This window comes from Sphaeramia orbicularis, chromosome 2, assembly GCF_902148855.1.
Source record: "Sphaeramia orbicularis chromosome 2, fSphaOr1.1, whole genome shotgun sequence".
Classification (NCBI taxonomy): Eukaryota; Metazoa; Chordata; class Actinopteri; order Kurtiformes; family Apogonidae; genus Sphaeramia; species Sphaeramia orbicularis.
In genome coordinates, this window is record NC_043958.1 from 6857010 (window position 1) to 6873509 (window position 16500).

The 16500-nt window shown below is 36.4% G+C and overlaps 1 protein-coding gene across 1 annotated transcript in view; it reads right to left on the reverse strand.

Annotated features, from left to right (window-relative positions):
• LOC115430742 (collagen alpha-1(XVIII) chain-like) overlaps positions 1–16500 on the reverse strand; it is a 64678-nt gene that overhangs the window by 30639 nt on the left and 17539 nt on the right. Inside the window, exons 2-5 of the mRNA XM_030150935.1 lie at positions 12538–13079; positions 7536–7613; positions 7403–7462; positions 5311–5380 (exon numbers count right to left, since the gene is read on the reverse strand). Of these exons, the coding sequence (XP_030006795.1) occupies positions 5311–5380; positions 7403–7462; positions 7536–7613; positions 12538–13079 (750 nt within the window). The remainder of the gene's footprint in view (positions 1–5310; positions 5381–7402; positions 7463–7535; positions 7614–12537; positions 13080–16500) is intronic.

Genomic DNA, 16500 nt, shown 5'->3' on the forward strand with positions numbered 1-16500 from the left:
GGAGTGACCACTATGCATGAAAGGGTTAATTTAGACACACCATTACCACCATGGCTGCTATAGTTGAACATTTCATGGTGCCACAGTGCAGTACATGTACTTTTAGCCGCATTAAAATGTACATACAATACATACATATACAACCACCATCGTCACCATGAGCTGTTGCATGAAATTAAACCAATTATACCACTGATTGGTATAATAATAAATTCCAAAAACATACAAAAGTAAGACCCAGAGAAGACTGTGACGACATAAACTGATACTGTGTGTGTTCATCAGTGTTTACTGTGGTTTATGTGACCCTGCATGAGCCTGGATGCACTAACACCATGACCCTGGACATGACAGATCAGATAAAGCAGTGCAGTGTTTCATCCTGTAGAGGGCGCCGCACCATAAGCATGAGCACAATGTTCCAAATGACGGTTCCTCCATACAACCTCATACCAACTAATACAACTAAAAGTAATCCAGAACAAATGTGCAATCCAATGCCAGTCTCTGTTTTTTCCTCTTACTGTTTTTTTCTCGTAAATAAATATACTTGTTTTGTTTTTTTTGCAGTTTTTAACAGTATTAGGTTCACATTGTAGAAGAGTTTATTATAGCATGTTGTAATATGTAACTACAGTATGTGTTACTCTGGTTGTTGCTGTTACTTACGCAATATATCCCAAAAATGGCCCAAAAAACGTGAAGGACTTAGAATTACTTTTGTGTTGACTTCCATATTAGTTGTCCTCTAAATTTAACTTCAACTTCATGATTTATCGCCATTTATTATATCATCCTCTGTACAGTCTTGGAAAAAATTATTAGACCACCCCTTGTTTTCGTCAATTTCTTGTTCACTTTAATGTCTGGTACAACTAAAGGTACATTCGTTTGGACAAATATAATGATAAGAACAAAAATAGCTCAGTAGTTTAATTTCAGAGCTGATATCTATCCATTTTCCATGTTTTCTTGATAATAACCAAAATCACTTCAGTTCTTACATCAATATCTATGGCATTGTACTGACAAAAACAGTGTTTCTAGGCATTCCATGTTTTCTTTTCTGTGTGTTTTAGTCACATGATACACACAGGTGTCAGTACTTGATTGCAGAACCACTGTTTCTAATGACTTTTCATGGTCTAATAATTTTTTCTGCGACTGTATTTTGCATTTTTCAGTGGAAATCGGGTATTTTTCTATATTTAATTAACTGATGTTCATAAAAGCTCACACTAAATTCAAAGATTATTATATAAAAACAGAGAAAACTGAGGAAAAAGTGACTTTTTCAGCAAAAATATATCATTAAATGAACATAAAAACCAGCATCTACAACCACTGCCATTGATCCAACTCCATGGGTTTTACTGGTGAATCAATGTTGTAGAAGATGACGGTGTTTCCACGGTAACTACGGAGCCTCTGAACGTCTAAATGGGTCATATCTGATGACCATGAAAAGATGAATAACTGTATTTTACACCAATTATTTACATGTATTGATAGGATTAGTGGATCAACAGGTATTAAACAGTTTACATCAGTGGAGGCTTTTAGTCACTGGTGGATGTTTGGGTCTTTAAATGTAAAAAGATGTATTTATGTATGCATGTGTTCATGTATGTACTGTTCATTATTTAAACTGAGATCATGGAAAATAAAAACTTTATATGTATGCAAACAAAGTTGTATTGCATTGCCTATTTTGTGAGACTAAAATGAAGATAGACTAGATAAATAAAGTGATTACTTGTTTTATGTCTTCTTTTTTCTTTTCTTGAAACCTGAAGGACATTTAAATTTCCTCTACTGATTAATCATTGATTAATTAAGAAATGGCCCCTATTGAGATTCCTTTTTTTTTTTTTTTTTTTTTTTAATTGTTTATTCGTTTATTTACTGGGTGTTCTTCAACTCATTTTTTCCTCTGTTCATATGCATCTCATCTTTCACAAAAACTACTCCATTCAACCCCTTTTCAAGAAGTGGCAATTTTTCTACGGGAATTGAGCTACAGAATGAGGTTAACCATCCTTCTAATCTTTTTAAACAAATTGACTGAATGCTATCCCACTTGTTCCACCCTGTTACAGTATTTTATTGCGTATATTTTATTCCAATATTTCATGTTCTATTTTATTTTTACAACAAATATGACATATTTGTTGTAAAAGTTCTTTTCAGCACAGATGTACAGCTGGCTTAGCTCAACATTATCCACCCTGTTTCCTAACTGAATAATTGTAACAGGGTTGAACATTGGTGGTTAGCTCTCTGTTGTCTGGCTCTTGATTATGTTAATATTCTGATACAGTTCTTCTAAAAACATTAAAGTTCTGTATTTTTTTTTTTTTTTTGCCAATTATGAGGAAAAATTTTGCCAAGTAACAAGAAGGACCCAAAAAATGCAAAAATACATCCTGAAAATATGTAGGCCTTCTTTAGAATTGAACACTTAACTTCTACAGCAGGGGTGTCAAACATGCGGCCCGGGGGCCAAATGCGGCCCGCCAAAGGGTCCAGTTCAGCCCCTGGGATGTTTTTGCCAAGTGCAAAAATTCCACAGTCTTGAATTGAATTAAGGCAAAAAAAAAACAAAAAACTTCAATTAAGTAAAAAAAAAAATCTTCAATTAAGCAAAAAAATAAATCTCAAATTTAGAAAAAAATCTGGAACTAAGCAAAAAAAATAAAAATCTTCAAATAAGTTAAAAAAAAAATCTTGAATTAAGCCAAAAAAAAAAAAAAAATCTTCAATTAAGTGAAAAAATCTTCAATTAAGCCAAAAAAAATCTAGAATTAACAACTTAATTTTTTTTTCTTTGTTTTAGTGCAAAAATAACATTAAATTATGTAAATATTTACATTTACAAACTTTCCTGTAAAAATAAAATGTGAATAACCTGAAGAAATATGAACAACCTGAAATGTCTAAAGAAAATTCAGCACAATTTTAACAATTTTTCTGCCTGTTCCTCAGTGTTTAGTGTCTTTGTAGATCTGATCGATAATGCACATGTAGAAATGATAAGTTGAGGAATAATATTGTTAAAATTGCACTAAATTTTCTTACGTTTTTTAATTTAAATTTCAGTTTTTTCAGTTTTTTTTTTGATAGTTTATAAAACTAAGTATTTTCATAATTTAATGGGCTTTTTTACACTAAAACAAAGACAAAAATTTGGAGTTGTCATTATTTATATATTATTATGTTATTATTTTTCTGGTCCGGCCCACTGCAGATCAAATTTAGCTGAATATGGCCCCTGAACTAAAATGAGTTTGACACCCCTGTTCTACAGTGTTACATAATAAAGCAGAAGTTCTTTAAAGTGTCTTCCAGAAATCTCATATCGACGCCTTTGCATTAGTCACATGTTGCCAACCCCCACCAACACCATACTCTACATGACACAAAATGTACAGCTGCCACAAACACAGCATTCATTCTATACAGCGACCGGACGGCCACGGGTCAGTGAGGACAAACAGTCATCCTAATCTCATTCTGCACATCCGGATCCTTGTGCACCCCTCCGTAGACCCACCTGTCGGCCCTGGTGTTCCAGGCCTGTTGTAGTCCACCGACAGCTGATATACCTGACATCTAAAGTCAACAAATGCAACACTAACACAACTTTTCCTGCTGTTCACAACTCCACGAGGCCTGCAAGTATTAGCATGTGGATGTAGGCATGTAGAGCCATGTTAATGTTAAAGTCTTGCAGAGTTAACAGAACAAGAAACTGGTCCTAGTTATCCTAGTGGGATTTAGGTATTTAACCCATATAGACCCAAAACAGCCTTTAGCAACCAAATCATCTACTTGTTTAAAATGTTTAATAACTCATGAACCACTAAACGTTAAAATAATTCAGGTAAAATACAGTTTTTCATCTTTCATGGCCATCAGATATAACCAGTTTGGAACGTTCAGAGGCTTCGCGGTGAATGTGGAAACACTGTCATCTTCTACAACACAGGTGTCAAACATGCGGTCTGGGGGCCAAATCAAGCCCTTTGGATGAATGTGTGAAATGCAAAAATTACAGTAAAATACTAACAATCATTTTAGTTCAGAGTCCACATTCAGACCAATATGATCTAAAGTGGGTCGGATCAGTAAAATTCTATGGTAATAATAACCTATAAATACTCACAACTCCAATTTTTTCTCTTTGTAAATGTAAACATTTTCATGTATTTACACTAAAACAAAGTATAATTTCACAAAAACTGTGAATAACCTGAACAAATATGAACAACCTGAAATATCTTGAGAGAAGTAAGTGCAATTTTAACAATAATATGTTTGTAAATGATAAACTGAAGCATAATATTGTTAAAATTGCACTTATTTTTTTTTTCAGTTTGTTCATGTTATTCACACTGATTTAAAATATAGTTTGTAGATCTAAAAAATTTCATAATGTACTTCTACTTACTTTTTTCACACTAAAACATCGAGGAAAGTTTGGAGTTGATATTATTTATATGTTATTATGTTATTATTTTACTGGTCCAGCCCACTTCAGATTAAATTTAGCTGAATGTGGCCCCTGATCTAAAATGAGTTTGACACACCTGTTCTACAACATTGATTCACGAGTAAAACCCATTAATTGGATCAATGACAGTAGATGGAGACACTTGTTTTTGCGTTGAGTTATTGATATCTTTGCTGAAATAGTCCGTTTTTTCCTCAGTTTTGTCTGTTTCCGATTTAATAAACTCTGATTTTACTCTGAATTTTAATGAACATCTATATGATCTGTGAATTAAATATAGGAAAATGCATGATTTACACTGAAAATTGCAAAATACACATGATAATATTACAACAAATGATGATAAATCACTTCAGAAAGGTTAACTGTGGGGAAGAATTTTTGTTGGGAACTACTGCAAAAGTAGCACCAGGTCCTTAAAGACAATTTAAAGCCAAAGTGAACTTCAGGCATTTAGTCTTTCACCTTTTCAGACAGTTATTGCAATGTGCATGTAAAAGTTTGCAACCAAACATTCCTTACTTCCTTAACTATCCACCGGTGGCAGCTAAAGGGTTTAAATTGTATCCACATGCTAAAACCTTGCAGCAAAACCCCACAAACCTTCAGGTCCAGGCAGGTCCCGTTATGTGCATATTTCAGCACAAAGACGCAGTGATTCAACGAGACACTTCTTTGGCAGGGGATGCTGTGTGATTACACTTTTCCGCAGTGTGTCTCACCGTGATGAGCGTCTTGGCAGCAGATGATTTGCAATTACAAGTGATTCCACTGATGTTAATGAAGAGCTTGTTTACCTGAGAGTCTGCTTCCATGTGAGGGGATGAGTGGGGGCTCTGGCACCGGCCGGAAGGGTACAGGGGTGGTCTGGGGACGCAACAGACAAAGACAAACCAATGAATCTACAACCCATTCATATGCTAATGGCTAGCATACATTCCTGAGCTTTAATGCCCCGTATCAGATGTTTGCATTGACTTTTCTCCAATGTTTCGAACACAAAGACTAACCTGGACCTAACATGAACTCTTACGAAGTTCCATGATCTATTGCTAAAGTTTTGGGTTGGGTTTGTAACTGAAATTTAACGCAAAAACATGTGGCTCAAACTAAAATGCAGTTACATTAATTTAAACATGGTGCAGATGGAACCCTAAAATGGGTCACAAGAGATTTTTAAGAGGCTTCAGGTTTTCACTCATGTAATTCAAACAGTAGCTTCTTGAGCCCAGTAGCCCCCAGTGCCAACCGTTCCATCTGTGTTGCCATGGTAATGCTATGTGATGCTGGTAGCAATGGCGGAAGAATATCAGCTAAATACTCAACAAACCAACTGTCAAACAACTCAACACAACCAAACAACCACTGAAGTACAGAACTGGAGTAAATCTACTACTAGTTAAATTCCACCACTCGTCCATATATTTTAAGCTGCGTATAAAAACACGATTCTGCCTTTAGTATGAAGAAACGACTTGTTTAAGCGAGACTGAAGATAGATCCTATTTTAATACCAAAGATTAAAGACTAGTGCCATGTATACAAGTACCCAGATATCTGGAAAAATTGATATTTCTTCATGTTTTTGCCATTCATCCACATGAAAACTTCAGTTTAGGTCATTAGAAACGTTTTTTTCTGAAAACTTGGACCTAACTTGAGATTTTTGAAAACTTTCAGGTCACAAACGTCACAGTATAGTTAAATTCAACCACGCATGTCCATGTATTTTAAGACAAATCCTATTTTAATACCACAGATATCTGACTAATGCCACGTATACACATACTCAGATATTTGGAAAAAATTGATATTTTCTCATGTTTTTGCCATTCATCCACATGACAACTTCAGTTTAGGTCATTAGAAATGATTTTTTCTGAAAACTTGGACCAAACTTGAGATTTTGGAAAACTTTCAGGTCACAAACGTTACAGTATAGTCAAATTCCACCACTCGTCCATATACTTTAAGCTGTGTATAAAAACAAGATTCTGCCTTTAGTGTGAAGAAACGACTTGTTTAAGCGAGACTGAAGATAAATCCTATTTTAAAACCACAAATATCTGACAAATGCCATGTATACAAGTACCCAGATATCTGGAAAAATTGATATTTCCTCATGTTTTTGCCATTCATCCACATGAAAACTTCAGTTTAGGTCCTTAGAAACAGATTATTTCTGAAAACTTGGACCAAACTTGAGATTTTGGAAAACTTTCAGGTCACTAGCGTCACAGTACAGTTAAATTCCACCACTCATGTCCATGTATTTTAAGACAAATCCTATTTTAATACCACAGATATCTGACTAATGCCATGTATACACATACTCAGATATTTGGAAAAATTGATATTTTCTCATGTTTTTGCCATTCATCCACATGAAAACTTCACCTTAGGTCATTAGAAACAGATTATTTCTGAAAACTCTGACCGAAGTGGAGATTTTGGAAAACTTTCAGGTCACAAACATCACAGTATGCAACAAAATATGCATCAACATTATGTGTGTGACCTTTGTTTATGCCTAACCCTATAACAGCAGGTTTGTGTAGATAAAAACTTTTCAGAAATAAATCTGGTGTGTTGGATGTTATTATTGAAAAAGAATGTGCAGAAATATCTGTTAAAATAAATATCCAGCTATGTGTATACACAACTTTAAAAAAAAATAAAAACTGAACAGTCTGGGACAATTATTATTATTTACATGTATTTTTTTAATGTTTCTATATTTAACTGTATTAATTGATTTATTTTTTTCATATAATAGTCTCTTACCCACAGAACTCAACATGGATCATATTTGCCTTAATATCTGAATATAAAACAGTCATATTATCCCCATTAAGATGTGATTTTAAAGTGACGTTAACAAACTCAGACCTTCACAGTGTGACCCGTCTGTCTCCTCTCGCCGTCTCCACTGCCAAAGTCTCCAGAGGCCTGACAGAAAAAGATGTTAGACGAACACATCCGGACAGTCAGCATCGTACGTCTGAGGTGATAGAATACTCACGTCATAGTCGTCCTCATCCTCGCACAAACGCTCAGCGGCACGAGGGTTTCCCACCAACCTCAGGTCTGCAATCTCTCCCTAAATATGCACAAAAACACAAAACATATGCATTTTACTCCATGGTGAGGATGAAATTGCTACCGTACAATGGTGAATAGTGTGTAAGCCACAATAACTCAATTTATTCAATATTAAAAGAGAAATAAAACATATGAACGTCCACTTTTGAATGTAGCATCTGTGTAATTGTTCTGTTGTAATACCACCAGTGGCCACTAGGGTTGGCTCCAAAACACTCTGGTTCCCATAAACATAACTTTGTTTGTATGACAGCTTGTTCAACTAACTCAGACTTTCAGAGTTAACGTAAAAGGTTAACTCACTTTATTATCCCTGTTGGGAAATTTTGTCTCTGCATTTTCACCATCCTTTTTTTTTTTAACCCATAAAGACCCAAACAGCCACCAGTGACACAAACCATCTACAGATACAAACTGTTTAATACCTGCTGATCCACTGATCCTATCAGTACATCCTATTATAATGCACGCTCTGTGTCCGGTGTCCCATCGATATGACAGCACAGGAGGGCGTACGGGTACAATGCCGCTGTTGCACCACGGGAGGGCGCTATCGTACAATGGCAATGGCACCACGGGTACACTGCCGCTAGTGTATATAATTGGTGTAAAATAGTTTGTCATCTTTTCATGGTCATCAGATATGACCCATTTGGACGGGCAGAGGCACCGTAGTTACCATAGAAACACCATCATCTTCTACAGCATTGATTCACCAGTAAAACTCATGGAGATGGATCAATGACAGTGGTTGTAGACACATGTTTTTACACTCAGTTAGCAATATCTTTGCTGAAAAAGTAACTTTTTCTTCATTTTTCTGTTTTGATACAATTAACTTTTAATTTACTCTGAGTTTCCATGAACATCTACATGATCTGTGGATTAAACATAGGAAGATACACGATCTACACTAAAAATGCAAAATACAGAAGATAATATTATTTTTAAAAAATGAATAAAAAAGAAATCAGTTATGAAAGGTAGAAATAGAGAAAAATTCATTTGGGAATTACCACAGAAGAAGCACTGGGTCTTTATGGGTTAATAATTATTATGTTAATAATGCGTGGGAGTGAGGAGTGGAAGTAGAATGCTGAAATTTTTTAATATACTTGGATACAAATTCAAGCATTACGTGGTTAATCATTAATTTAAAGAGAGCAAAATTTATGCATCATTATTTTTAAGTGAATTTGTGATGAATAATCTTCAATGAATCATACTTTAATAATTTCTCCCTTGATCCATGATGATGAAGATACTGACAAAAAAAGTCAGTTTTACTAAATATCTGTTGCCAAATTTCACAAACGATGAAAAGGTACAGGTAGAGTGTGCTGAGTACCAATACTCTAAGAAAAGGCTTTAGAAAAAGGTTGACTTTGGGAAAAATGTGGCAATAAGAATAATATCCATTCATCTTCGCCTTCTCCTTCTTCAGAGGACACATGTGGTCATTCAGGTGAAAGCGCCGGGTCAAAAGCTACAAAGGTCGAGTAGAAGATTTACAGGGTTGAAGGAGCTTAAGCTCTGCTGCCGTTGACCCTGACACAGACCTGATACATGAGGTGCAACAGGGACGGATTAAAGAGCGCTCTGAGGTTCACGGCTTCCACACAAACACAGCAGACACATGCGCAGTCACACACCTGCTCTTTTAGCACTCAGTGAATCACTCAGACCATTCCAGGTCCCGTGGGTGACATCTGGAGGAGGATCCCCCCTGTTTTTCATTCACTCCTGTAGAAATATGATGAGCAAACATCTCTTCAACACTTGAGCATTTCCTCTGCTCTGACACCCTGGTGTTTATGGCTGCGAAATGGATTCCTCTTCCAAATGTTAGGGTATAAAAAAAAATTAAATACATGTGGTTCATCCAAAAAGAATCTGCAGAAGTGAGTCACTGGTCTATTAGAGCAGTTACTTTAATACAACCATGACATTTATCTTCGGCTCAGTGTTGTACTTCGACATCTACGAGCATTAATGCTATAATGTTATTTATTTCGCTGGGTGATTTCATCGCAATCCTCCAAAGTCTATATCTAAACATGGAATATTTGATGAAAGGTGTGACACCCTCACAGCCTCCTTCTGCCCAAATCTGGAAGACACAACCTGTGTTATTTCTTCAGCTTGTAATGCTTGGAAAAATTAACCCATTTAATCCCAAAATAAGTTTATGCATTTCACTCTTTAGACCTCTCTAGCACATAATATGTATTAATTTTTTTCATTTTATGTTGGTGAAAATGTATAAAATTTGGACATGTCACTACTTATGGGTAATGATGCTACTGTTTTACCTGAGATCCCAGCGGGCTGACTGTGGCTCTCGAACTAAAATGAATCTGACACCCCTGGTTTAAAGGCTGTCAAAATTGCATGAGTTTGTGTGTTGAGTTTTGCTGCCATTTTAACCCTTTATTGGGCAAGTGACTATTTTTGGTAATTTCCTCATACATTACAAGACAGTGACAATCTCAGGTCCAGTGTGGTCTCCAGGGTGTGTAAGGTCCACCTCTGCATGAACAGTGAGTGAACCTGCTTTGTTAGGTACCATGAAGTAATGGTACTAATGTAAGGAATAGGGATGTAACAATTACCGGTATAATCATAAACTGCGGTAAAACTGCAGACGGTTAGTATTACCGTTTAAATTCTAATTCTCTCAGGATTGCCCAAAAAAGTTTCCGAGTCCTGCAGATGGTGCAAAATGCTGCAGCTCGGGTTCTGACTGGAGCTGGGAAATATGATCATATTACCCCAGTGTTGGCCTCTCTTCACTGGCTTCCATGTCAGGTTCGTGCTGATTTTAAGGTGCTTTTATTGACTTATAAAATTTTAAATGGAGCAGCACCTTCTTACTTAACGGAGCTGGTTAGAATGTATGCACCTTCTCGTGCCCTTCGCTCACAAGGATCTGGCCTCCTGACTGTGCCTAAAGTCAGGAAAAAGACTGTTGGTGAGCAAGCCTTTTCTTTCCGTGCGCCAACACTTTGGAACAGTCTTCCTCTGGACATAAGGCAGGCATGCTCTGTGGAGGTTTTTAAAGCAAAGCTCAAGACCCACTTGTTTACTCTGTGTTATATGTCTTGATTAGTTTTTACTGTTAATGTTTTTAGTTTTTATGTTTTATTGTGATTGATTTTATATCTGTACAGCACTTTGATTGAAAGCGCTTTACAAATAAATTATTATTATTATTATTATTATTATTATTATTATTATGATAACCGTGTTTGATTACCGCACTTTTCCGGAGAAAACGCCTGTGTAAAGATATGGTTTTATGTCAAATATTTGAGTATAGTTTTAATTTATTACAATTTTAATTTTCTATACCTAATATTTGGAACCAATATTCACTTTTAAAGTCTTTGAAAATGTTCATTAAGCATCTTTGTGTTATTTATGCAATAAATTATATACATTTTTCAAATCGGATTTTATATATTTTTTGTGTTTTCTGGCCTTTTATTTTAATATGGTAGGTTAATGGGAAAAAAATAATAGGCAGTTGATATAAATGAAGTTGTGCTGAAAAAAAAGATACCAAACATGGGTATAGTAAACATTTGTTTATGTAGTATATAAAGGCAAAATCAAAAGTACTGAAAAACGGCCAAAACAGGTTCAGACCCCTATAGGTTAATACTTGAATGTTTATGCCCAGAGAAAGTGCATTTTGCCAATTATTATTATTATTTTTTTCAAAATACTACTTGGTTAAATTATTTGTGTGTGTTTAAGTACTTTTTGAACATTTTGAGCACAATTTCAACAATACCGCGATAATAATGATAACTGTGATAATTTTGGTCCCAATAACCGTGATATGAAATTTTCATATCGTTACATCCCTAGAAAGGAATGATGTTCAAAGGGATAATGTGAATGTGGACAGGGGTCTGGATCAGCATGCATGCTAGTCTAATCTTCTAAAACACAAGTTCTTTTCACCTTACATGTGTTTTTCATGTGATTTTTATGTTTACTTCTTCTACTTTTTATTTTTTTTTTTGCCACTTATGGGTAAGGAACCAAATATGGTAACTTCACTGATCTTGATTTTCAACAATAACAAAATTTGAAAAATTTCAGAAAAGTAACAAAGTCTTCTAATGTCCTCCAATAACACACTGAGGCTGAAATTTGGAATTTCAGAGTACAGTAGCAGAAAAAATTATTAGACCACCCTTGTCTTCTTCAATTTCTTGTTCATTTTAATGCCTGGTACAACTAAAGGTACATTCATTTGGATAAATATAATAATAACAAAAATAGTTCATAAGAGTTTAATTTCAGAGCTGATATTTAGCCGTTTTCCATGGTTTTCTTGATAATAACCGAAATCACTTTAGTTCTTCCATCAATATCTATGGCATTGTACTGACAAAAACAGTGCTTTTAGGCATTCCATGTTTTCTTTTCTGTCTGTTTTAGTCACATGATACACACAGGAGTAGTGCTGGATTGCATAACCATTGTTTTTGATGACTTTTGATGGTCTAATAATTTTTTCTGCTGTGACTGTATTTCTATGAGTGCCCTATAAAGGGTTAAAGCCATTTATTTCGGTTTCTTTTTACATTCTGTGCCAAATATAGTGGAACAGCAGCATATATAACATTGCTGTAAAAGTCATGGTTAAACTTCTGTTACCAGACCCAAAATTTTTATTACTACTGATACAAATTTTTGCACTTTGCAAATTCATCCCATAGGCCGGAATTGGCCCCCAGGTCATATGTTTGACACCCCTGTCTTAGACCATGTTCTCTTGTACATATGCGGGAACAGATTATAAAGCTCCTTGAGGTAAACTTTGGGCAGACAAATATGTGACTTGACTTGCATCCACATCAATGTTTAATTCCATATCTGTGCATAAGCCAGATAAAACATCAAAGTACCTGGAATTTGTCAGGATCAGCTCCTCCAGCCTGACCCACAAAGATCCCTGAAGCCGTATCAAGCTCCATGAGGTCTGGCGATCGCTCGAACTTCACCACCTGGGGCTCGGAGTCACATCCCTGGTAAAAGGTCACCTGCTCCTCGAAGACTGACAGCGAGAAGCGAGTCCAGGTGCCCACCAGGCTCGGCACGTCGAAGCTGGCCGCCTCGTACGATGCCTCAGAGTCGGGTTCCGTGTAGAAGAACTGCACTTTCTGGCGACCCGACCGCACAGCGCTGAGTTTGACGGCGATGTACATGATCTTCTGCGGCCCATCGGTGATGGAGAAGAGGACGGAGGCGGAGGGGGAGGTGGGTTTGATGTGGAAGAGGAGGGAGAAGTGGCGGTAAAAAGGGTTGGGGACGAGGGCCAGAGCCGGCTGACCCGACACCGCCGCAGAGGTGAAGACGTAGGTGGCCTCTCCTCGAGGTCCGAACGCCCTGGTGACCTCATCAGGCAACGGGTCGCCAATGAGCTGGAGGAAAGAAAAACCACTTCCTCCTGCAAAAAGAAAGAAAAACGATAATTTACCTTCATGAGCTCAAAGAATCACACCAGGCCTTCGGGATGTAAAAACATAAATCCTTGCACATACATGACAAATACTGACAAATATGAACAGAACTCTACGTTTTGGAGTTCAGTCATCACAGAACAAAGACGAACATCTGATTGCAACAAAATAAGCACTTGCCAACAAACACATTTTGTCATTATTTCACTGGGACGTGATTGGTTGGTTGTATTTTCTGACACAGAACGACAGACTCATGAACTGGACTTGAAGGCAGCATTCGAAGGCCTGGTACGGTGGCCCTGAAGTGCAAAACACGAACGCAAAAGAGAAAACACAACAACAATACCTCAACGCGGAAGGAAAAGAATATATTACTTCTGGGTAAAGAGATGGGCAGTGACGTCGTCCAATCAGCATCGAGTCATGCAACCCAAAGGTACCTCCCTTTTCCGTTTGAGCTGATGTTGTGTTTTCTCTTGCATTTGTGTTTTCACTTTTGCGTTTGTGTTTTCTCATTTGTGTTCGTGTTTTCTTGTTTGCGTTTGTGTTCTCTCTTTTGCATTCATGTTCTCTCTTTCGTGTTTGTGTTTTCTTGTTTGCGTTTGTGTTTTCTTGTTTGCATTTGGGTTCTCTCTTTTGCATTTGTTTTCTCTTTTGCAGTTGTGTTTTGTCATTTGCATTCGTGTTGTCTTGTTTGTGTTTTCACTTTTGCAATCGTGTTCTCTCTTTTGCAGTTGCATTTTCTCGTTTGCGTTTATGTTCTCTTTTTTGCATTTGTGTTTTCTCTTTTGTGTTTGTGTTTTCACTTTTGCATTCATGTTTTCTCTCTTGCAGTTGCATTTTCTCTTTTGCGTTCATATTTTCACTTTTGCGGTTGTGTTGTCTCTTTTACATTCATGTTTTGCACTTCAGGGCCACTGTATCAGACTCAAAGACAGACAAACACAGAAATGATCAGCAAAACACACGTTCTTTGGAAAGGAAAATATGAAAATCATCAACAAAAATAACAAGTAGTTGGAATATTATGGAAAATGCAAATTAGAAGAGAATGCAGTGATGTTAAAATGGACAGCATGAACACAACAAATGTTACGTTTTGTGTGTTGTGTTTGTGTTTTTACATTCAGGCTGCAACACATTAAAAAAGTCGTAGCAATTAAGCATCTACCACTTTGTAAAATTGTCTATCATTATCAAATTTAGTGTTTTAAGATGCTTCATTCTCTTTTGCGGACAAATGGGGACCACATCAGTGCAGCACCAGGACTTTTGGAATGTGTGCACAACGTGGTTTTGCATCGTCTTGTTAAATCTGCATGGACAACCCTGGCACCATTGTCATCTTGTGTCAGTATGTGTTACCTCAAAATCTAAGTGTGATTTTCAGCATTAATGGAGCTTCACAAAAGTGGAATGACCTTTGACCCCAGACCAGGACAGACCCTGACTTCTGGACTTATTGCTGGTAACAGTCAGAGAAGACCATGGCACTTGTAGACACAGTTAGCATAAGTCCTCCTTTTGGCTCAGTGAAGATTGAACATACATCTGCGTCTATAATTCCGTATTGTAGATCTTTACAAAGGTTCTCCACTGTAATCCTGATCCATGTGGTTCTATCGGGTCTAGATGAAGCTCAGTCAGAGGGTCACAGATCCCTGTATTTAGTTTAGACTTGAACCCTTGCCCTTTACACCCTGAAAACTGAAATATCCAAATCCCCTACAAGGCTTTTTTGACGAACATTGTTATAAACATTTCAATGATTTTCTCACACATTTCTTGTCAAACTGGCTTTTCTACCAAATTATGATAGCAGTGACCTGTTCACATCACCCCATTTCATTACTTTAACATATTATTAGTCCCAAGTGTCTCTTTTTGCAGCGCTTTCTTGAATGTGTTGTAGCCTAAATGTGAGAAATTAATGGATATTTACAAATGAAATGAAGTCGACCAGTTAGAACATGAAATATATTATGTCCAGACGTCTCCAAAGTAAATATTAATATCATTGTATTCTTTTTTTTTTTTTTGCATTTTTCACGCTGTTCCTTTTATTTGGGGTTGCACAATGTCTCTTATTTTTGGTACTTTTCTAACATAAGGATAAGATTATGGGTTAAAATTGTAGGTTTGCCATTACAGAAAGTACAACAGGCTGCTTTAAATGAGTTAAAACCAACCAACCCACGAACGACAACTGCCTCTGGTCACAATGTAGAGGAACAAGTCCAAAACCACACTGACCCTCAGGTCAAACAGCAAACCACAGACCTCAAATGGCAACGTTTGATCGCAGATTTTTTCTTTCTTCTTGCCATGCAACTCTAAACCCATAACAGGGCTTGGAATAAACAGAGACCTACACTGTGTTTCAGAAATTACATTAAAATGCAATTAAACTGGAAATACAAATAGGTCACGCTATAAACATAATGCACACTGCATTACATTTAAAAGAGATGGTTTTGAAACTTTAAAAATTGATGGGATTTTTAGTGCAGCCTCCACTCTCTGGCACTTATGTACTGGATTTTGTGAATCCTTTAATAAAAAAAGCACTGATTACGTTCATAACAAAAAGCTGGGTTTACGATTCAATTAAATGAGAGAGTATACTTACTGGACTGATTCTTTAACCCTTAAAGACCCATAACTATTTTTGTCACAACTTCCAAATGTTTTTTCCCTCTTTTTCAAGTCACTTATCATCATTTATTACACTATCATCCTTTGTATTTTGCAGTTTTTCAGCAAAAATCGTGCATTTTCCTATATTTAATCCAGTGATCATGTAGATGTTCCTAAAAGCTCAGAATAAATCAGAAAAAAATGAAGAAAAAGTGACTTTCTCAACAAAATATATTAATCAAACATAAAACAAGTGTCTACAACTGCTGTCATTTATCAAACTCCATGGGTTTTACAAGTGAATCAATGTTGAAGAAGGTGACAGTGTTTCCACGGTAACTACGGAGCCTTTGAACATCTAAATAGGTCATATCTGATGACCATGAAAAGCTGAAAAACTGCATTTTACTCCAATTATTTACATGTGTTGATAGGATTAGTGGATCAACAGGTATTAAATAGTGTAGATCAGTAGATGCCTTTGGTCTCTGGTGGATGTTTGGGTCTTTATGGGTTAATACAAACAGAGATTATTACTTTGACAGCCCAGTTAGACAGAGGATTTGGCAAATCTCTCCTCCAGCTTCCACTTACTTACTACTTTTATTATGTGAAAGACCAGGGATGAAGTTTATGAAAACTGCTGATATTTCAGTTCCCATCCCACTCAAACAGCCTGAAGGGAAACAAGGGGCAGCCTTGAGACTGACCATTATATTCTCGTAAATCAGCATCACAAGGGAGAAGACGTTCTGGTCTGGCGGATTC